Source organism: Pelophylax lessonae, assembly GCF_965119305.1.
Source record: "Pelophylax lessonae genome assembly, chromosome: 5".
NCBI classification, from domain to species: Eukaryota; Metazoa; Chordata; class Amphibia; order Anura; family Ranidae; genus Pelophylax; species Pelophylax lessonae.
Genome location: NC_138772.1, coordinates 272,482,643 through 272,505,940, shown reverse-complemented (window position 1 = coordinate 272,505,940; position 23,298 = coordinate 272,482,643). Strand labels below are relative to the sequence as shown.

The 23,298-nt window shown below is 42.6% G+C and overlaps 1 protein-coding gene across 1 annotated transcript in view; it reads left to right on the top strand.

The window, feature by feature from the left end:
* The window catches only part of PTPN3 (protein tyrosine phosphatase non-receptor type 3), a 346,819-nt gene extending 324,553 nt beyond the window's left edge, over positions 1–22,266 (top strand). The window contains exons 25-26 of the mRNA XM_082257741.1: positions 10,344–10,479; positions 21,144–22,266. Of these exons, the coding sequence (XP_082113867.1) occupies positions 10,344–10,479; positions 21,144–21,221 (214 nt within the window). The 3' untranslated portion in view covers positions 21,222–22,266. The remainder of the gene's footprint in view (positions 1–10,343; positions 10,480–21,143) is intronic.
* The last annotated feature ends 1,032 nt before the right edge of the window (positions 22,267–23,298 follow it).

The following is a 23,298-nucleotide window of genomic DNA, read 5'->3' as shown; positions in this document are numbered from 1 at the left end:
CAAAGTACAAAAAAGGCATGGTATGTAGACATGGAAAGTTAGTAATGGGTAAAGATAAGCTGTGGGGAGACCATGGGAAATGCTATTTGCTAGTCATGCATTCTGTCTGCCCTTCACTGGGAATAGCTTTCAGAGTTAGAATTATAGAATTAATTAAACATTGAATTGTGTCTCTACAACTTCAGTAACTGCAGATGTAAAGAGCCATAGGGAGAAAGTCAATTAAAGCAGGGGTGTCAATTTCATTGTGTGTCACATCAGCATTATGGTTGCCCTCAAAGGGCCAGTTGTATCTGTAAGACTAGATGTCCAAAGCACCACCCCCTCCACCCCTTATATCAGATGTCAAGAGCCCTTGGCCATTAGAAGACAAGAGTCACCCACCCTCCCTCATATCACATGGGCTGCTGCCAGGAAGAAACTGGGGATGGCGCTGGAAATCAGAAAGTGTAGGGTCTAGGGGAAGACTAGAGAAGGGCTGGAGTCAGCTGCTGGAGTGTGCTGAATCCAAAGAACAAGGAAGGCAGACACAAGTGGATTATGTGGCTGCATAGAGAGGCACAAAGGATCTATAGGGGGATTTCTGTCCTTCTCTCTGCTGCCAAATGCTGAGACAGGTGGCTGGCAGAGAAGAGCCTCTCCACAGCTGCACAGAGAAGCGCAGGATCTGGCGAGGGAGTTCTGTCCTCCTCTTTGCTGCTGACTGCTGAAACAATGTGGGTGCAGAGATGAGGGGGGTGCTGAAGCTGCAGAAGAGGAGCAATGGCCATATAAAATGGCCTAGCGGGCTGGATTCACATTGTGTTTAAAATATGTGCATTAAAGTCAACACTGTTCAACTACAATTAAAACTGAAGGATGTAAAAACAGAGACCAGAGAGACCGTTTTTCCGTCTGCTTTATATAGCCAAATTAAATTTCTTATTTTTTATTTACTGTAGGTAATTACTTTCTACCAACTAAGCCTCTATACTTTGCAGCATTTCTAATTTTACCATTATACCAAGTCTAAATAGATGATATATATACCTAACATCTCCTCTTCCTTTCTCTGGATATTGCTTCTATTTTGTGCTCTGCTAGGTTAATTTTGGCCTATTGTATTGCTTGTATGAATAACAGCCACTTTCTTATTGCTAACCACATTTTTTCCCTACTCACACCAAACCTCTTCTAAAGACCACATTTCCATCCCCTGATTCCCCTAGCTTCTGTTATTCTTCCCATACCCTGCAATAAACATGTTTTTTATGCTTTTACTACTCACAGTTTAAGTCTTACCCCTAAGCAGATCAAAAAGAAAAGTTGTAGCACATACCTCAGGATCCTAATTTGTGATTTGAAAATGTGATAAATAGGCATATACGCTACACAAGGCAAAATGTTTTGACCAACACACCCGACCTCTTATATGAGTAATCAGATATGAGGTGGTTCTGTAGGGCAATCCGTATGCATAAAATCACTCCAAACAACCTATCAATACAATGAATCCACTCAAATAAAAAAAAATGTATACACAAATCTAAATTAATAGAAAAATCCACATATAGATATAAAGTGCAGTCCACTACACCAGTGCTATGGTGTCAGAAGTTCTATGTGAACTTGGCAAAAATTAGGTCTAAACAAAGTTAAGATCCACGTGATATACATTATATCACTCCACCTTGTGTGTTGCATGCAATCCAATCCCCAACATTCTGGAAACTTAAAGCGGAGTTCCGGCCACAAAATCGACATAATCGATTTTGGGCCATCCGCTTGCTTTTGGTCACCTGAAAAACAAATGGATAGTTACGATTTTTTTTTTTGTTTACTTACCTTGTTATTGAAGAAAAATATACTCGGCTTTCTTCCACTTCCTCTCTCTGCGGCCGTGGCCCACGCCATCACTTCCTCTTTGCATTAAATCCTGGGAGCTGAACGTCATCACTCCCAGGAATCAATGCGCCTGCACCGGTCCCGCTTGTCACTTAAGGTGCGGGCGCCTCATTCCCTGCTAAACAGCTTCTGGGCATGCCCAGAAGCTGTGGAGGGATGACGCACCGGAAGTGATGAGCGGGGCCGGTGCAGGCACATTCTGGGAGAAGAGGACACGGAAGAGGACGCAGAAGAGGACGCGCTGGCCTCAGCTGCCCACATCCGAGATGGCAGCGCTGGAGAAGAAATTTTCAAGGTAAGTATTTCTTCTAAAAGGTAAGTGCGACCTGGGACAGATCAGAGGCTATCCATTGTGGAATGTACTAGCCCTGACTGTCCCGGGGGTATTTTTATTGAAAATACATTTTCTTGGCCGGAACTCCGCTTTAATTTCATTTTACTGATAGGCAATAAGGCATGGATTCTACCTTTTGTAATGGATCACATATACAGTCAGGTCCATAAATATTGGGGCATCGACACAATTCTAATCTTTTTGGCTCTATACACCACCACAATGGATTTGAAATGAAACAAACAGATGTGCTTTAACTGCAGACTTTCAACTTTAATTTGAGGGTATTTACATTCAAATCAGGTGAACGGTGTAGGAATTACAACAGTTTGTATATGTGCCTCCAACTTTTTAAGGTACCAAAAGTAATGGGACAATTGGCTGCTCAGCTCTTTCATGGCCAGGTGTGTGTTATTTCCTCATTATCCCATTTACAAGGAGCAGATAAAAGGTCCAGAGTTCATTTCAAGTGTGCTATTTGCATTTGGAATCTGTTGCTGTCAACTCTCAATATGAGATCCAAAGAGCTGTCACTATCAGTGAAGCAAGCCATCATTAGGCTGAAAAAACAAAACAAACCCATCAGAGAGATAGCAAAAACATTAGTTGTGGCCAAATCAACTGTTTGGAACATCCTTAAAAAGAAAAAACGCATCAGTGAGCTCAGCAACACCAAAAGACCCGGAAGACCACGGAAAATATCTGTGGTGGATGACCAAAGAATTCTTTCCCTGGTGAAGAAAACACCCTTCACAACAATTGGCCAGATCAAGAACACTCTCCAGGAGGTAGGTGTATGTGTGTCAAAGTCAACAATCAAGAGAAGACTTTACCAGAGTGAATACAGCGGGTTCACCACAAGATGTAAACCATTGGTGAGCCTCAAAAAACAGGAAGGCCAGATTAGAGTTTGCCAAAACACATCTAAAAAAGCATTCACAGTTCTGGAACAACATCCTATGGACAGATGAGACCAAGATCAACTTGTACCAGAGTGATGGGAAGAGAAGAGTATGGAGAAGGAAAGGAACTGCTCATGATCCAAAGCATACCACCTCATCAGTGAAGCATGGTGGTGGTAGTGTCATGGCGTGGGCATGTATGGCTGCCAATGGAACTGGTTCTCTTGTATTTATTGATGATGTGACTGCTGACAAAAGCAGCAGGATGAATTCTGAAGTGTTTCGGGCAATATTATCTGCTCATATTCAGCCAAATGCTTCAGAAATCATTGGACGGCGCTTCAGAGTGCAGATGGACAATGACCTGAAGCATACTGCGAAAGCAACCAAAGAGTTTTTTAAGGGAAAGAAGTGGAATGTTATGCAATGGCCAAGTCAATCACCTGACCTGAAACTGATTGAGCATGCATTTCACTTGCTGAAGACAAAACTGAAGGGAAAATGCCCCAAGAACAAGCAGGAACTGAAGACAGTTGCAGTAAAGGCCTGGCAGAGCATCACCAGGGATGAAACCCAGCGTCTGGTGATGTCTATGTGTTCCAGACTTCAGGCTGTAATTGACTGCAAAGGATTTGCAACCAAGTATTAAAAAGCGAAAGTTTGATTTATGATTGTTAATCTGTCCCATTACTTTTGGTCCCTTAAAAAGTGGGAGGCACATATACAAACTGTTGTAATCCCTACACCTTTCACCTGATTTGGATGTAAATACCCTCAAATTAAATCTGAAAGTCTGCAGTTAAAGCACATCTTGTTTATTTCATTTCAAATCCATTGTGGTGGTGTATATAGCCAAAAAGATTAGAATTGTGTCGATGTCTCAATATTTATGGACCTGACTGTATGCACTTCACGTCTCCTTTAAGGAGTCACTAAGGCAGCATAACAAAATAAACAAAAACCCAATTCACCATAATTCTGGTTGAGTGGTAAAAGCACATCGCTGAAGGTCCTCTGTCAAGGGGTATGTTGCACTTTATATGTGGATTGTTTTATTCATTTATATATTGTCATATGGTTTTACACTATTAGCGACTTTCTTTTTTTTTTTTTTTTTTTTTTTGCCATTTTGCCTATTGATTTGTTTTGGAGTGTTTTTTTTTTTTTGCATATGGATTGTCCTATAATATCTGATTACTCATTAGAGGTCAGGTGTGTTGGTCAACATTTGTATTAGCAGAAGGTGGCAGCAGTGGGATATTCTTTACATAGTTCAGTGCTATTTGCATTTGGGAACACATTTATGATATTGTTTGCTGAGTTAAAATATTTATTTGTACACGTAGTAAAGCTCCTTTTTATTTACTGAGTTTGCACTCAAAGTGGCACTGCTGCAACGAACTTCTCATCAAGATCTGCAAAATATTCTTATGTCTTATCACAATCCAACATTAAAATAATACCCTGCTGAGTATTGTAGCCAAAAACACCAGTGCTGCAAATATTGCAAAAATGTGCAAATAAGCAAAAATAGACAAAACATTAATCAATACAGTGATAAACTGAAAAAACAATCCAATCTAGTGACTTGATTCTCATATAACAGTCTCCATTATAGAACACAACCGGTGTGTCTGGTGATATCTGTTCTGCAAATGTCATCAAATTCCTCAGTGATGTGATCACTCTCCCTTGCACCTCAATCCACACTCTGTGTGCTAGCAGCTTACCTCATCTCCTAGACCAGAAGGTCTAAAAGCATTTAGGGTGTAAGCAATTCCTTTCCATGGATGGCTATATCAAATGCTTTCTTCCAATCAGCAATGGTTTATGGGTCTGTCCACACGCTCTCTTACTATCCACTCTCCTCTCCTCCTGTGGGACATATGTAGTATTCATTGTGTAGTATTCAAATTAAAATTTATTATATAAAAACGTAGCAACTCACATTTCAAATCATTTACAACGGCATCAGATACCATGAACTTCCGGGATCAGCCGAAAACCGGAAGTGACGTACCCAACTCCTTCCTGACTAGTTGTGTCAGCCCATGTGACTTCATTAGGGGTGAAGTCGGGTGGGTACTGAACTTCTATTTATAATACCAACTATTTTTGCCATTATTAATGACAGCTGGTATCCCAAATCGCCAGCCCCACATAATATTATTGTCTGGATTCAGTCCACTTATCCTGTAGGTTATATGGAATGCCAAGGATTAAAAAATAATCACCTACATACTATACATTGTACTAATATCAGTACGGGGATTCAATTATGTCAGTTTTAAAATGGATCTTAATGGGGGAAGAATCCAATGCATTAGACTACAGTGCCTTGAAAAAGTATTCATACCCCTTGAAATGTTCCACATTTTGTCATGTTACAACCAAAAACATAAATTGATTTTATTAGGATTTTATGTGATAGACCAGGGATCTCCAAATTTTTGCCCTCCAGCTGTTCAGCAACTACAATTCCCATCCTGCCTAGTCATGTGTGTGAATGTCAGAGTTTTACATTGCCTCATAGGATGTGTAGTTCTGCAGCAGCTTGAGGGTCGTCGTTTGGAGATCCCTGTGATAAACCAACACAAAGTGGCACATCATTTTGAAGTGGAAGGAAAATGTTTAATATTTTTCAAAACTTTTTACAAATAAATATTACAAATTAATATGTATAAGTGTGGCATGCATTTGTATTCAGCCACCTTTCTCTGATCCCCCCAACAACTAAATTCTAGTGGAACCAATTGCCTTCAGAAGTCACCTAATTAGTAATTAGAGTCCACCTGTGTGTAATTTAATCTCAGTATAAATACAGCTGTTCTGTGAATCCCTCAGAGGTTTGTTAGAGAACCTTAGTGAACAAACAGCATCAGGGAGGCCGAAGAACACACCAGACAGGTCAGGAATAAAGTTGTGGAGAGGTTTTAAGCAGGGTTAGGTTATAAAAAAAATATCCTAAGCTTTGAACATCTCACAGAGCACTGTTAAATCCATCATCCCAAAATTAAAATAGTATGGCACAACTGCAAACCTACCAAGACATGGCTGTCCACCTGAACTGACAGGGCGAGCAAGCATTAATCAAAGAAGTAGCAAAGAGACCCATGGTAACTCTGGAGGAACTGCAGAGATCCACAGCTCAGGTGGAGAATCTGTCCACAGGACAACTATTAGTCGTGCACTCCACAAATCTGGCTTTTATAGAAGAGTGGCAAGAAGAAAACCATTGTTAAAGGAAGCCATAAGAAATCCCATTTGCAGTTTGCGAGAAGCCATGTGAGGTGGACACAGCAAACATGTGAAAGAATGTGCTCTGGGGGAAACAACTTGCTATGGGGTCACCTGTGCCGAGCCGCAGCTTTGTGTGTTCATTTGGACACAGAGCTATGACTAGGCCCCACCCCATCTGTCTCCGTCTCTTTATTGGCTCACTGACTTTGATTGACAGCAGGAGGAGCCAATGGCGCTCTGCTGCTGTCTCAGCCAATGAGGAGGGGGAGTTCCGGGTAGCCAAATCTCTCCTGCAACATCGCTGGATAGAGATAGGCTCAAGTAAGTATTAGGGAGGTTGCTGCACACAGAAGGTTTTTCATCTTAATGCATAGAATGCATTTGGGTCCTTTCACATAGGCCGTCCCATCAGGTCCGCCTGTCAATTTTTCAAGCAAACCTGATCGGACTCTCCATTCACCCCTATGGAGCTGACACCTGCCGCTATCTGATCCTGTTCAAATCCAGACGGATGGTGACCCTATTTCATCCCTCTGGAGGATCAGATAAAATCAGATAAAAACAGGCAGGCAGTCCGTTTTCACCAAGTTCCCCATAGGGGAGAGCAGAACTCTGTCTGTCACTGCTCTGCACAGTGAGCAGAGATGGACCTGTCATCCGCCTGCTCAGTGGGAGATCAGTGGAGCAATCCCCCGCTGAGCAGAGCTGACCACCTGTGTGAAAGGACCCTTTAGATAAAAGGCCTGCCTTTAAAACCACTTTAGTAACAGGAGAGCTGAGGATGTCTGCGCAGTATGCACATTACTGGAGGGTAGGGAGGGAAGAGCAGCACACTGCATTACTTTGGAGGGGGGAGGCAGCAGTCTGTCCACCTATACACTTATTACACTGCCCAGGCCTGTCTGCACAATCTCCCCTGGATAAGTTCACACTCCTCATCTCTGCTGCATAGGAGATTTTTTCTCCGCACTCCTGGTGGTTATGATTGCACTATGCCTACACTATGCCCCCCTCCAGATAGCTTTCTGCAGTTCTCTGACTAAGGATTTGAGTGTGTAAAAAGTTTCTGTGACTGGACTTGGCTGCAGAAGCTGAGGCTTGTCTCCTTAATGTTTGCAGTTTGGGTAAGAAAGAAATACAGTTACATCATGGTAAAATGTAAAAACTTTTGTTTGCTGCTTTTCTGTTTGAACAAGCATAGTATGTACACTTTCTTCGGCTGTTTCTGTGTTCCATGTTGTTGTTACATTGCTAACACAAGCATGAACTACCAAAGAACCTGCCATTCCTATGGCAACTTATCAAAAACAATGTACTCCCACAGTTTCCTTACTGCACGAGACTATGAAGTACATGCTGCATAGCACAGAAACCCAGGAAGTAAACAGGCAGCAGCTTCAGCTGCCCACAGTTAAAATGGCTGCAGCCAGACTTTGTGGTGGAAGATTTCTGCAGCATATTTGGCAAGTAGAGAATCACAATACATATAAAATAATGATGATTGGAGGAAACTTTCAGAATGGCAAATATGTTTTTATTACAACTTTTGTAAGAAGACTGCAGTTCCTTTTTATTGTCCTAGGGTGGCACTGTATCTTTGGTTTTAAATCTATTGTCACCCTGGGAAAGGAAGTATGTTAGGATTACAGTGCGCCTCTTCCCTATAACACAAGAACTAATTATATTGTTTGAGATAACATTGCACTTATCAATATTACAAAATGCTTTTAATGTTACAAGGGAGCAAATAAGAGAAGTTCATTGTTTGGGTTTACATATAATTTAAAGGAAAACAATCCCAATCACATGTTGGCATGGCACTCAAGACAACCTACATCTTTACCCAACATCTTTTAAATCTTTCCAACTTAAAGCAGAGTTCCGGCCCCTCTCCAAAAATTAAAAGTCAGCAGCTACACATACTGTAGCTGCTGACTTTTAATATTAGGACACTTACCTGTCCTGGAGTCCAGCGTTGCCGCCACCATTGCCGGTGAGGGAGCCCGGCAGTGAAGCCTTGCGGTTTCACAGGCGGGTCACTAATGCGCATGCGCGAAGCGCGCTGCGCATTGGGATTGGCTCGATGGTGGAGGGTAGGAGGAGGGGTCCTCACTTTGCCACGGCACCGTTCCCGGAAGTGGGGAAGGGTACCTGTCAAAATAGGTACCCGTTCCTCCCTCCCCCCTGAAAGGTGCCAAATGGGGCACCGGAGGGGGAAGGCAGCAAATAAGCTGAAGTTCCACATTTGGGTGGAACTCCTCTTTAAGCCCAAATATAATAATTTAAATAGCAACCCAAAATGTTTACAAGCATATGTTTTTTTTGATCTTTAACCCATTGGCACTGGCCGTACGCAAATATGCGCCCTCTCGGTGCCTGGTCCTGGTCCCAAGTTTTTGGACCACATGACAGCCAATCACGGCTGTCATGTGATCTTAAGCCCCGGTGTCAAAAACCTCTTAAAGGTACGGGAGGCACCGGCGCTAAGAAGTTAAAGCAGTTGAGTGTTAGAGACCCTTATTTAATAATAAGCCTTCACACAGTGCACACAGTGCTCCGCTGATCCCGGCTTAGCAGGTGGTTGACAGGTCCTGTCTGCTCCGCTGTGTAGAGCGGACACGGACCCAGTCCTGCTCTCCTCTATGGGGAAAACAGATGGCAGCGGACTGCCTGTCCATTTCCATCTGATCTTATTCGATCCACCAGACAGATCGAAAATAGGATCACCATCTGTCTGGATTTTGCGGACAGGATCAAATCAGATAACGGTGGATGTCAGCAGACATGTCACCACTGACATCCGCCGCTCCATAGGGGAGACTATAAAGTCTGATCAGGTCCACCTGAAAAACTGAGAGGCGGATGTGATCGGACAGCCCATGTGAAAGGGGCCTAAGGCCCCTTTCACACATGGGGACGGTTTATTTGATCAGTTCAGTCACATTTTTTTCAAAGAAAAAACTGATGAAGTTTACATCAGTATTGCATCAGCTGCTGATCAGCTTCTCAGCATTTTTTTTACATTCACTACCAATGCAAAAACGGATTGTTTCTCTGTTTAAATCCGTTTTTCCTCCATTTTGCTTCCCCTCTGAGATTCCGTTCATCAGACCGAACTATCATCAAATGCTCAGAAAACTTGCAGATTTAGGATAAGTTCATCTTCTGTAACATGTTACAGATGGCACCAGGCACCAGCCCCCCCCCCCCCCCCCCCGATTAAAAAAAATATAATTTTTGGGGGTTCTAAGTAATTTTCTAGCAAGCAACAAATACTGATTTAAACTTGTAACCAAAAATTGCCAGAAAAGGCTTGGTCTTCAAGTGGTTTATCTTTTATTATTTGTTTTTTTCCCTGTATTTATGTTTAAAGGAACAATCTAAAGAACTTGTACTTCATAGAAACATCCTTGGGGACTTGAATGAACCCTCAGTGACATTTATACATTTTCTTGCTTCTCCCATATGCTATTCATGCTCCTGTTCATGCCCCTGCCAGGACCCATTGTCAGCTTAACAGCTGAAATTCCGGTTTAAAACTAGAAGTCAGTAATACAGGGAATTCAGATGCCAAATTGCAGAGATTATTCCGTGTAACATTTCAAAATGTTAAAAAATACACTCTTGCAGTCTTGTCAGAGCTAGTCACAAGGTTGTTTGCTTTCTAAAACCAACCGAGGCTACAATGAACACCTTGGTCTGATCTATAATGGGTACATGGCCATCAGTCCAGAATTGTTCAAAACAAACAAGCTCTAACTTGCAATCTGCAATAGTAAAGTTCACATTCTTTTCATATCTCTTGAACACTTGAGTATTTTGGTATTATTCTTTTGTGAATTCCCAGTGAGAGTAAAATCTCTTGAGTTTCTTTTTACAGCTGTTGGTGCAGCCTTGAGGCTTTGCTGCCATGTATAAGAAAATGAAAGCTTTGATTAATGATGTATGTGCCTTAGTAAAGTTATACTGCATTTCTGTTACAGTGCTGGTATAGGACGTACTGGTGTTCTGATTACCATGGAAACAGCAATGTGTCTGATTGAGCAAAACCAACCCGTGTATCCTTTGGATATTGTGAGGCAGATGAGAGACCAGCGCCCTATGATGGTTCAGACATCGGTTAGTAAGAACTTTGTGTTCATCTGATATAAAGATTCTTTCATTGTAAGATATAAAAAGGCTGTTCACAAACTGTATTGAGCTATTACAAAGCTAAAACACAGCATATGTATGTGTGTGTGTTTATGTGTGTATATATATATATATATATACACAGTGTCTCAGAAAAGTGAGTACACCCCTCACATTTTTGTAAATATTTTATTATATCTTTTCATGTGACAACCCTGAAGAAATGACACTTTGCTACAATGTAGTGAGTGTACAGCTTGTATAACAGTGTAAATTCACTGTGCCCTCAAAAAAACTCAACACACAGCCATTAATGTCTAAACCGCTGGCAACAAAAGTAAGTACACCCCTAGGCGAAATGTCCCCGTTGGGCCCAAAGTGTCAATATTTTGTGTAGCTGCCATTATCTTCCAGCACTGCTTTAACCCTCTTGGGCATGGAGTTCAACAGAGCTTCACAGGTGGCCACTTGAGTTCTCTTCCACCCCTCCATGACGAAATCATGGAGCTGGTGGATGTTCTAGACCTTGCGCTCCTCCACCTTCCGTTTGAGCATGCCCCACAGATGCTCAATAGGGTTTAGGTCTGAAGACATGCTTGGCCAGTCCATCACCTTTACCCTCAGCTTCTTTAGCAAGACAGTGGTCATCCTGGAGGTGTTTTTTGGATCGTTATCATGTTGGAATACTGTCCTGAGGCCTAGTCTCTGAAGGGAGGGGATCACGCTCTGCTTCAAAATGTCACAATACATGTTGGCATTCATGGTTCCCTCAATGAACTGTAGCTCCCCAGTGTTGGCAGCACTCATGCAGCCCCAGACCATGACACTCCCACCACCATGCTTGACTGTAGGCAAAACACACGTCTTTTTACACCTCACCTTGTTGCCCCACATACGCTTGAACCATCTGAACCAAATACGTTTATCTTGGTCTCATCAGACCACAGGACATGGTTCCAGTAATAAATGTCCTTAGTCTGCTTGTCTTCAGCAAACTTTTTAAGGGCTTTCCTCTGCATCATCTTTGGAAGAGCCTTCCTTCTGGGACAACAGCCATGCAGACCAATTTGATGCAGTGTGGGACGTATGGTCTGAACACTGACAGGCAGACCCCCCACCCCTTCCACCTCTGCAGCAATACTGGCAGAACTCATATGTCTATTTCCCAAAGACAACTTCTGGATATGACGCTGAGCAGGTGCATTTAACTTCTTTGGTCGACCGTGGCGAGGCCTTTTCTGAGTGGAACCTGTCCTGTTAAACCGCCGACGGTATGGTCACCTTGCTGAAGCTCAGTTTCAGGGTCTTGGCTATCTTCTTATAGCCTAGGCTATCTTTATGTAGAGCAACAATTCTTTTTTTTTAGATCCTCAGAGAGTTCTTTGCCATGAGTTGCCATGTTGAACTTCCAGTGACCAGTATGAGAGAGTGAGAGTGATGACACTAAATTTAACACACCTGCTCCCCATTCACACCTGAGGTCTTGTAACACTAACGAACAACATGACACCGGGGGAGGGAAAATAGCTAATTGGACCCAATTTGGACATTTTCACTTACTCACTTTTGTTGTTTTGAGTTATTTTCAGGTGACAGCAAATTTATTCCCCGTTCACACTAAGGCGACCTGTGAGGCGACCTGGTCGCCTCACAGGTCGCCGTAGGTCGCCTTCCATAGGGAAGCTGCGGACCCATTCTAATAGGAGCGACACAAGTCGCTCCGACTTAGAAAAAGGGTCCGGAGCTTCTTTTGGGGCGACCCGGAGCGACCGTCATAGACTTCAATGTTATGAAGTCCGTGCCGGCCGCTCCGAGGTCGCGGCGCGCTGCTCGCACCGCGACCTCGGAGGTCGCCCCGGGAAGTAGCGTCGCTTGTATGTGAACGGGGCCTGACACTGTTATACAAGCTGTGCACTCACTACTTTACATTGTAAAAGTGTAATTTCCTTCTGTGTTGTCACATGAAAAGATATAATAAAATATTTACACAAATGTGAGGGGTGTACTTCCTTTTTGTGAGATACTGTGCGTATATATATATATATATATATATATATATATATATAAAATTATATATATAATTTTCTATTTTGCCCTTTTGATGCAAACTTCACTCATATTCTGCACATTGTAGATGCTTCAATCACAAAACAATGTGTATGTATAGCCAAACCTCTTTCTTTTTTTATTTTGGGTAAATAAGGAAATAACTGAGACACTTGTCATTTTTGCCTTTTTGCTGTCTGTTTCTCATTAGGGAGATTTCACTTCTGTCCAAAAGCCACATCCGGAAGTAGGAGAAAATGTCTCCAAGGATAGTGGTCAACCCCATGTCAGAACAGGTGTACCCTGTTGGCTGCCATTCATACAGCCTTTCTGAACTACTGTTATCTCTGTGATTGGGTGATAAAGGGCAAAGCACTGCCTCCTTGTACCATATGATAGCTGTAGCCAATCACAGCTTATCACAGTAGTTCTCAATGGCTGAAGGAATGCAGCCAAGAACTGTTAGAGGTGGTTGCTTATACAGCTGTGCAAGAAATCATAGTGCAAAAAGAAAAGTAGTGCAGTGTCACTATGTTACTGCACTGCTCTGGTGATAGAATGTAATAATAAAAATTGTTAAAAAAATATATATATGTGTGTGTATATATATTTATTTATATATATATATATATATATATATATATATATATATATATATACACACACACACACACACTATATTACCAAAAGTATTGTGATGGCTGCCTTTACATGCACATAAACTTTAATGGCATCCCAGTCGTAGTCTGTAGGGTTCAATATTGAGTTGGCCCACCCTTTGCAGCTGTAACCGCTTCAACTCTTCTAGGAAGGCTGTCCACAAGGTTTAGGAGTGTGTCTATGGGAATGTTTGGTCATTCTTCCAGAAGCGCCTTTGTGAGGTCAGGCACTGATGTTGGACGAGAAGGCCTGGCTCACAGTCTCCACTCTAATTCATCCCAAAGGTGATTTGAGGTCAGTACTCAGTGCAGGCCAGTCAAGTTCCTCCACCCCAAACTCGCTCATCCATGTCTTTATTGACCTTGCTTTGTGCACTGGTCCAAATCATTTGGTGGAGGGGGGATTATGGTGTGGGGTTGTTTTTCAGGAGTTGGGCTTGGTCCCTTAGTTCCCAGTGGGATGAATTAGAGCACAGACTGTAAGCTAGGCCTTCTCTCCAACATCATTGCCTGACCTCACAAATGTACTTCTGGAAGAATGGTCAAACATTCTCATAGACACACTCCTAACTTTGTAGTCAGCTTTCCCTGAAGAGTTGAAGCTGTTATAGCTGAAAAGGGTGGGCCAACTTAATAATAAACCCTACGGACTAAGACTGGGATGCCATTAAATTTCATGTTTGTGTGTAAAGGCAGGTGTCTCAGTACTTTTGGTAATATAGTGTACAGCGCCAAAAGTATTCATACCCCTTGAAAGTTTCCACATTTTTTCATTTTACAACCAAAAATGTAAATGTATTTTGTTAGGATTTTATGTGAGATAGACCAACACAAAGTGGCACATAATTGTGGGATGGAAGGAAAACGATAAATGATTTTCAAACTTTTTTACAAATAAATATCTGAAAAGTGTGGCGTGCATTTGTATTCAGCCTCCCTGAGTCAGTACTTTGTAGATCTACCTTTCGCTGCAATTACAGCTGCAAGTCTTTTTGGGGATGTCTCTACCAGCTTTGCACATCTAGAGAGTGACATTTATGGCCATTCTTCTTTGCAAAATAGCTCAGGCCCTGCCAGATTGGATGGAGAGTGTCTGTTAACAGCAATTTTTAGGTCTTGCCACAGATTCTCAATTGGATTCAGGTCTGGACTTTGGCTGGGCCATTCTAAAACATGAATATGGTGTGATCTAAAGCATTTCATTGTAGCTCTGGCTGTATGTTTAAGGTCTATCACATACAATCCCAATAAAATGCATTCACGTTTTTTGTTTAACGTGACAAAATCTGGAAAATTTCAAGGGGTATGAATATTTTTTCCGGGCACTGTGTGTGTATTCTTTGTGTATGTATGTATGTATGTGTATGTATATATATATATATATATATATATATATATACACATACACATTTTTACTACACTATGGTGACATCTTATCGCTGTGGTGATAATTTTGAACAGTGGCTGGCTGCTGTGATATTACTGTATGTGAGTGCCACCAGCCATTATCTCTGATCACCACCACAGCAGTACAATGTCACCAGACCAGTGCTGCCAGTCTGTGTCTCAAACCAATGCCGCACCAGTCATTTTCCCCAATCACCGCCACCCACTCACAGTGCCCATAAGAACCACCAGACCACTCAGTGTCCCTGATCACTGCCACACTAACACACTACTCAGTTTCCCTGATCACCAGCACACCAGTCATATTGTCCCTGATCAACGCCACAATAGTCACATTGTCCCTGATCACCGTCCCATCAGTTAGTGTGTCCCTGATCACTGTCACACCCGTTATAGTGTCCCTGATCACTGTCATGCTAGTTGGTGTCCCTGATTACTTTCACACTAGTTAGTGTGCCTGATCACTGTTACACCTCTTGCAGTGTCCCTGATCACAATCACACAAGTTGCAGTGTCCCTGTCACACTAGTTGCAGTGCATTTAAATATCTGTAAAGTGCAAAAAATCAATAAAGTGCATAAAAGTCCATCAAAAAATATATAAAGGCTCAATGGTGACTCTGCAGCTGTTTCTATCCTTATAGAAATGCCTTCAACCTGCATCTACAGATACTCCACATCAATTCACCATCTGTACCTACACCAGGGTATGCACTCATCCGCTACTGTAGACCCCCTAAGTGGATACCAAGGTGGGTCAAACAGGCTTCAGATTACTGCTGCATGGCCAACCAGGAACAGTAGATTTACATATCAGTGTAACTCAGTGGCGTAGCGTGAGGGGTGCTGGGGGGGCCAGCCGCCCCGGGCGCAAAATCCGGGGGGCGTATCCCACGGCCCCGCCATAATCACTACGCGGCCAGTTTAGTTTTTTTTTTTTTTAACGGAACACCGTGCCAACCGTGCTCCTGAGGCGACTTAAATTTGAAAATGGCACTGCCCGGCGCCAACATGTCACCGCGCATACGCCACCGCTCGGGAAAGGCTGTACACGTTTGGCTATTCGCGGGAATAGCCAAGCATATACGAGCTTTCCCGAGCGGCGGCGCATGTGCAATGACGTGTTGCTGCTGGGCGGCACCATTTTAAAATCTATGGTGCCTCAGGAACAGGTAAGTGTGAGAGTCCTCCACAGCCGCACTACCTGCCATTATGCGGGGCTGCGGGCATACTACAAGAGATGCAGTGCTGCGGGGATGGTAGCATCCCCGCAGCACTGCATCTCCTGTATGCCCACAGCCCCGCAGTCTCCTGCACCATGCCCGCAGCCCCGCATTCTCCTGTACCATGCCCGCAGCCCCGCATTCTCCTGTACCATGCCCGCAGCCCCGCATTCTCCTGTACCATGCTCGCAGCCCCGCATTCTCCTGTACCATTACCATGCCCACAGCCCTGCATTCCCCTGTACCATGCCCGCAGGGGGTGTGGGGGGGGGGGGTCAGTGTAGGTGTTAGTTTAGGGGGGGTCAGTGTAGGGGGGGGTCAGTGTAGGTGTCAATGAAGGGGATCAGTGTAAGGGTTCAGTGAAGGGGGGTGTTAGTGAGTGGGGGGGTCAGTGTAGGGGTGGTTGGGGTCAGTGTAGGGGGGGGTCAGGGTCAGTGGAGGAGGGGTCACTGAAGGAGGGCCAGTGTATGTGTCACTGTTGGGGTGTAAGTGTAGGGGTCAGCGGAGGTGTCAGGTAGGTCAGGGTAGGAATCAGGAATGTCTGTGTAGGGGGTCAGAGGGGTCAGTGTAGGGGGTCAGAGGGGTCAGTGTAGGGGGTCAGAGGGGTCAGTGTAGGGGGTCAGGCAGGTCTGTGTAGGGGGTCAGGCAGGTCTGTGTAGGTGTCAGTATAGTAATCAGGTAGGTTTGTGTAGGAATCAGGTAGGTCTCTGTAGTGGTCAGATAGGTCTCTGTAGGTGTCAGTATAGTGATCAGGTAGGTTAGTGCAGGAAACAGGTCTGTTTAGTGGTCAGTGTAATTGTCAGGTAGGTTTGTGTAGTGGTCAGGTAGGCCAGTGTAGGTGTCAGTATAGAAATTAGATAGGTCAGTGTAGTGATCAGGTTGGTTAGTGAAGGAATAAGGTAGGTCAGTGTAGGAATAAGATAGCTCAGTGTAGGTGTCTGTGTAGTGGTCAGGTAGGTTTGTGTAGTGGTCAGGTAGGTCTGTAGGTGTCAGTATAGTAATCCGGTAGGTCAGTGTAGGAATAAGGTAGGTCTGTGTAGTGGTCAGCTAGGTCAGTGTAGTGGTCTAGTAGATTTGTGTAGGGGGCACAAATTACTTACCTTGCCCCGGGTGCTGACAACCCACGCTACGCCATTGGTGCAACTCAAAGAAGGAAAACACCATGGAGAGCATCATATCCTGACACTATTTTATTATTGAAAACCAAAAGATAAAATAACATGTCCACTCAAAGAGGGCACCTGATTCTGGCACCAGGAATATTCTGCCGATTCACAGAAATAGGCACCGCTGCTCTGTATTTCCCTGGAGCCAGCATGCGTTCCACCAGGCTGAAGTGACATGGTACTGGAAATCCCTGTCCCTACGCATTTGGTCACATCAAGAGCACCTCCTGATGACATCCAAAATGTATTTGGTATCAGTTTTCGTGATAGATGTTTTCAAATTGTGTTGCTTGCAACTGAAAAATATTTGGTAATAGTTTTATCTTGTATTTTCTAGCAATAACAAAAGGTAAACCTAGAGCTAATTTGCACATATGTGCTCTTGTTTGTGTGCGTTTTATGCGTATTAGTGGGTACAGCCTACATTTACAGACACGCTATTTCCAACTTACGCTTTTGGCACTCTTTATACAGAGTCGGATGACCTGTCACACTGACAGCAGATTTCTTCTTAATACACTAGTAAAGCTGCTTTCTCAGTGTAGTTAACAGCACTAAGCTGTGAGCTTGAAAGCCAAGTCCTGAACAGTGCAGAAGATGGACAGGGCAATGTGGATGCATGGGAGCTCTCCCCATCCTTATAACCAGGGCCACTAAAAGGGGGAGACCACCAGTCCTCCTGTAGGGGGCCCTTGCACACAGGAGGGCCCGAATCGCAGGGGTAGTGCAGCAGGGCTGTTACAGAAGGATGATCTGTACGGCTCTCTGCAGCAGCTGAAAGCCAGTTTTTCTCCCTCTTGCCGGCTTTTAGCTGCAGTAGGAAGAGACACAGACAAAGGGCATCGTTCCTGTAATTGCTTCCACCAATCACTTCTGTGTCCATTGATAACTGAGCACAGTAAACTGTGTTTTCTTGTTGCAGTTTATGAATGAACAGGAGCCTCTGTCTTCTGTTCATTTATCGTCAGTGTAGCTGAGGCTACAGGGAGAGAATATGAAGAATCTGTGTCCTCAATTCTTTTCTCTGTTTTAAAGGTGAGATGTCAGGGGTCTGTTTAGACTCACAGTGTTGTAAAAAGAATGTAAAAATACATTTTTTAAAAATGTAAAAAAACAAATGTAGCAGTGTTTCCAGGCCTGTGGCCTGATGTAGGTCTGCCATTGTTACCAGTTACCTCTCCAGCCCATGTGAGCTGCGGCCCTGGGTGTGAGAACTGACACATTGACGACACCGGCATCTTTGTTTTTTTTTTTTGTAGTTTTAGGGGATGGGAGAAGGGAATGAGTGGGAAACTCCTTTGGATCGACTATGTACAATTCTGGGACTTTATAGCAAAATTACCTGTTAGCGCTGTCTTGATGCCAGTCGACGCTAGCCAACGCTTACTGAAGCTTTGAACACACTGTATCTCTGAAAGCTGTGCTGGTACCCCGACTTAAGTCCAGAAGATCCAGGACTGTGGAACATTGAACATCTGACACTGCTTGCACTGCAAAGTCACTGACTACTCTCTCCAGCCTTGCCCTGGCTTGAGGTAGCTTGCTTTGTACTCCTGTATGGCTGCAACTCTCAACTGATGCACTCAGACAGTGCATTAACTCTTCAGGGCCCAAACTGCAGGTGCCCCCTTTACCACTTCAGGGTTCTCAACCTAGGTACCCCCTCTATCACTTCAGGGTCCTCTGACTAGGTACCCCCTTTACAGCTAGCTGACTCTTGGCTCCTATAACCTTCTCCGGAGTGGTCCCCACTGACTCTAGGCAGACCCCCAGGGGCAATCCTCACGACCTGTGTAGGCTTTCCTGGGACTGGACCCCTCTCGCTCTCCGCTGGTTCTCGGCACACCGGATCCCCCTCAGCTCAACTCAGCACTCTCTGGATTCTCAGGCAGCACCCAAGACATCCGCTTCCTCTGACAGGAGGAGAGACAGCCATCCTCTCCTTCCTGGGACTCTGCTTCCCGCCAAAGACAATGAGTCATGCCCTCCCTCAAACTTATACCCACTCCCAGAATCCTTTGTGGCAGAATCTGCCTTCTGGGGTAGTTACAAGCCTGAATGTATCCCTGATTGGGTCTCCTCCACTGCCCTATGAGAAGCCTCTCTCAGAGCCAGCAGGGAGACTCCCCCCCCCCTCAGCAGACACACCTGGAAGCCATGACACCCTTCCAAAAATAAATCATGGCCCTGCTGTTAGGCAGACAAGGCCCACTATACATTTACCTAGCACCTACCTGTAGGGTGCTACATAAGCAAATTTAAAAAAAAAAAATAATTTGTAAAAAATAATTTAAAAAAATGGTAAAAACAAATAATTTTTTAAAAATTTTAAAAAGATCAGTTTTAAAAAAATTGTAAAAAAAAAAAAAATTAATTAAAAAAAAATAACATAAGTTAGAAAAATATTTTAAAAATTTGTAAAAAAGAATGTAAAAAAAATAGGGGGTAGTTCGCCAATGGCCCATTTAGTGTGGATGAGCTGTTGCTCTGTGGGGATACAGTGGCTGCATATACACAGCCACAGGTCTTAATTTGATAGGCATGCAGGTGTGGGTGAGTGGCCCTTGATTGCACACTGTCAATGTTCAAGGGCCATACACCTGTATTTGCACGCCTGTCAAATTAGGATCTGAGTCTGTGTTCATACAGCTGCTGCATCCCCATAGCGTAACATAGACTGCCTGTATACAGCTATGTGAATGAGTCTCTTTTAAACGCAGAACTTTTTATTACAGTTTTCTTTAACATTTAGCAGGAATTTTGTAATTTGATATGTTTGTGTCCACAAATAATGATTTTAGTGTATTTTTTGTGAAAATATGGTTTTGATATGTTCGGGGGGAGGGGGGCCCTGTCAGGTCACAGTGCCCAAGGTGGAAGCCTGCTCATTAGAGCCCTGTACACAAGATATCACAGGATTCACATGCATATTACAGAAAAAACAGCAGGTGATGGGACTTGACTGCAAATATGAGCATATTGCTTGTTCTCTTATCAGACAGAAAGCACAATGTTTTGGACTGTGGTGTACTTTTATGAACGGGTGAATTTTTTTCTCTGTTGGCTTCTTTGCAGTTCTCCAGGGAAAATGATCACCTCTGGCACCCTTTTTATGAAGCGGAGAACTTCAGTTCTCCCAGGGTGATCAGAGGAGAACGGTTTTCTCGGAGATCTGTGTAGAAGTGAATGGAGCGCCTGTAATCTCGTGAGACAAAGCGAGATTACAGTAGTATGAAAATCCCTGGCGCGCTTTAACAAGCAGTGATAAATTATCACTGCTGAGTACACGATCCCCACTAAGGTTAATAAATAATAGTCCCCTTACATAAATATATATATACATACATACACTGAATACACACATACATACATTATATATATATATATATACACATTAAATATATATCTACATGTATGTGTGTATATATATATACATGCATATATATACATAAATATGGCAGGGGGACATGATTACTGTGTTGGGGGGTCTGAACGAGGAAGAAGGAAGTCCATAATCTTCCTTTTTCCCCCTCAGTTCTCCTCCGATTCTGTCTTCACTCCCCGCTTCACAAGCTCCAGGCTGGTGAACCCGGGAGTGTGAATTCTGGCACAGATCGCCAGTGAAGTGCGTGGATCGCAGCTTCATGACCTGGCTGTTTCTGTGTCAGGCAATGACAGATTCCCGTGTGAAGAGATGATCAGCGAAGAACATGTTCTCCGCTGATCATTTCTGTTTCATAAACAGAGAATGATCAGAAATGAGCTGTGATCAGCAGGATCACTGCTCATCTCCATTTCATAAAAGGACACCTGTATCTGCCTTCCTCAAAATTATCCGAACAAGGCAGATATAATTGAAATGTTGTGACTTTATCTGTGATGGTCAAGGTCCTTGACCTATTGTTTCTTCCATGTCACTTTAAAACTCACTGGCTATTCTCTTGGTGTGCTTTCTAAGTCCCGCTCCTCCTTTCCTTTCCTTCTCCTTTCTATGTCTGGGCAGTTTTCCATACCTTGCATCAATAAAGGTCATATATCCTTTAATAGCTGTATGCAAGCTGCAATATATGTAAATGTAGAATCTGAGAAAATGATTTACAGTTAAGTCATTTGATAGACTAATAATGTATTCATCATTTTTTTTTGTTCTAGAGTCAATATAAGTTTGTTTGTGAAGCCAGTCTCCGTGTTTACAAAGACGGATTAGTGCGACCGTTGAATTGCAGTTGATGTAATTTATCTCCCACTCAAAGGACATCCATAAAGTACAGGAAAACGTCTGAAAGATTAGCACATTAGTGGCACTTTAAACCTCTGTAAATATTTTTTAATTTATGTACATACAGAATGTGTATATAATATATGTCATGTTATTTGTCCAGAGGTGTATACAATTATTGTAGAGAAATTTGTATAATCACATGAATACTAAATAATACCTTATTTTGCCTTATTATAATGTTCCTGATGGGAGTATACCATCCTACTTGGTTCTGTTCAACCACTATTGAGAATAGTCACTGTATTTTTGAAGATATGCTCCAATGAAAAATGGAGTAACATTATATTCTGTACATGTTAATGGTTCGAATAGTGCCAAAAAAAACAGATCTAGCTTTGTAGGAATCATGCAATAAGTTTCACTATTTGTATTTAAGTTTTTGGAAGTTGTGTTTTGATAAATACTATAATTGTACTTGTATAGAAACAATTTATGGTACAAACTATCCAAGAAATATGGTTACATTTCTGCTTTTGCTATAATTATATGTTATTTTTTTAATATACTGACAAACTATATGTGAAAAGCCCATATTACAGATAATTCTAAGACATTTTTAAATAGTCACGCCACTGTAAACGCGCATTTCAGTTGTAGGTAAATGCTTGCAAGTTGAGTCACCAGCAGTTTCTATTAGATGGGCATGTAAGCAAGCGACTATGGACAAATCACACTGTATGACTTTGTGCTTGCTGCATGCTTCTATACTGTATACTGTACGAAATGGTGGTCACAGTGCCATTGTATGTTTGTTCTCTTGTAGCTGCCGAACAAGGGCATAACTCTTTCAAATGGGTTAGGGGTCATAGTATTTGATATACAGATACTGGGCAAAGTCACTTATGGCTGTCTTTGCCTCTTCTGGACAACTTTAGGGTAGAGATAGTAGGGAGTGTGTTAAGAAAGGACAAGGAAGCAAGCTTTTGGGATGCCTTAGATCCCTTCTTCCAGCTTTATATAATTCACTGTTATACAATACTCCTTTTATCCCCTTATAATTCAAGTCACAATAAAAATAGATCCTTGCACATAATAGGATGTAAATGTAAAAAACGTTGCACCATGTCTTTGAGTTAAAAGAAAACCATACCAGAGAAATAGAATCTTGCCAAAAGTTTCAGTTTTGGTAGCACTTTCTTGTTACAGTTTCAAAAATAAGCTGCTCTGTATTTCTAAATGTTTCTGATGAGTAATAAACTGTTAGGGAGTTTAAAAATTGCCAGCTACTTGTAAAGAACATCAGTCCAGGGCTGTTTGTCTGTTAGTGACCAGGCTGTTTTTTTCTGTAAAATGTGTGGCAGTTGGCAACTTGCATCATTGCTACAAAAATTCACTATTTCAAAATCCAAATGTATGCCTACAAAGATAAGGAATTATACTTACCCCTCCCTTCAACTGTACCGCTGATATTTTCTGTCTTTAGCACCCAGCACACTTTCAAGTGTTCTCTCGGATTCCTTCCTTCTGTTCCTACCTCATCATTGTATTGATATTGGGACCAGACAAAGGAAACCAGAGCACACAGAGAGGGATCAGGCATCCCAACCTTTTCTTTGCAGACATGCACTTTGATTTTAAAATAGAGATAGAGTCACTTTATTCTGTTTCTATAGTATAGTTTTTTACTGGCCAACAAAGTAGCTCTTGCTGAACAAACAAGATTGTAGTAACCGCACATGATCTTAATCAACAGGACCTTTGCTAATTAGGGCTTATTTGTGTGTAAGTTTTTGTGTTGGTGAACGATGAGTTTGATGCTATAAGCAACATATTTTTTACTTTTTATATCTTTAAATATGCTTTATAGCCTTATATTAAAGTTATCATTATCCACAATGAGGTGACTTTTCAAAGGTATACTGGAACCCCAAAAAAAATGCATTTTTTGGTGATTAGTATTTTGCTGGAGTTCTTAAAAGATATAAGCTGTCAACAAGTATTTTATCCTGGTGCTGGGCATTAAGTAGTCTCTCTGTATACAGTATGAATAGCAAAAAAAAATTCATTTATCCCACCCCTAACCAG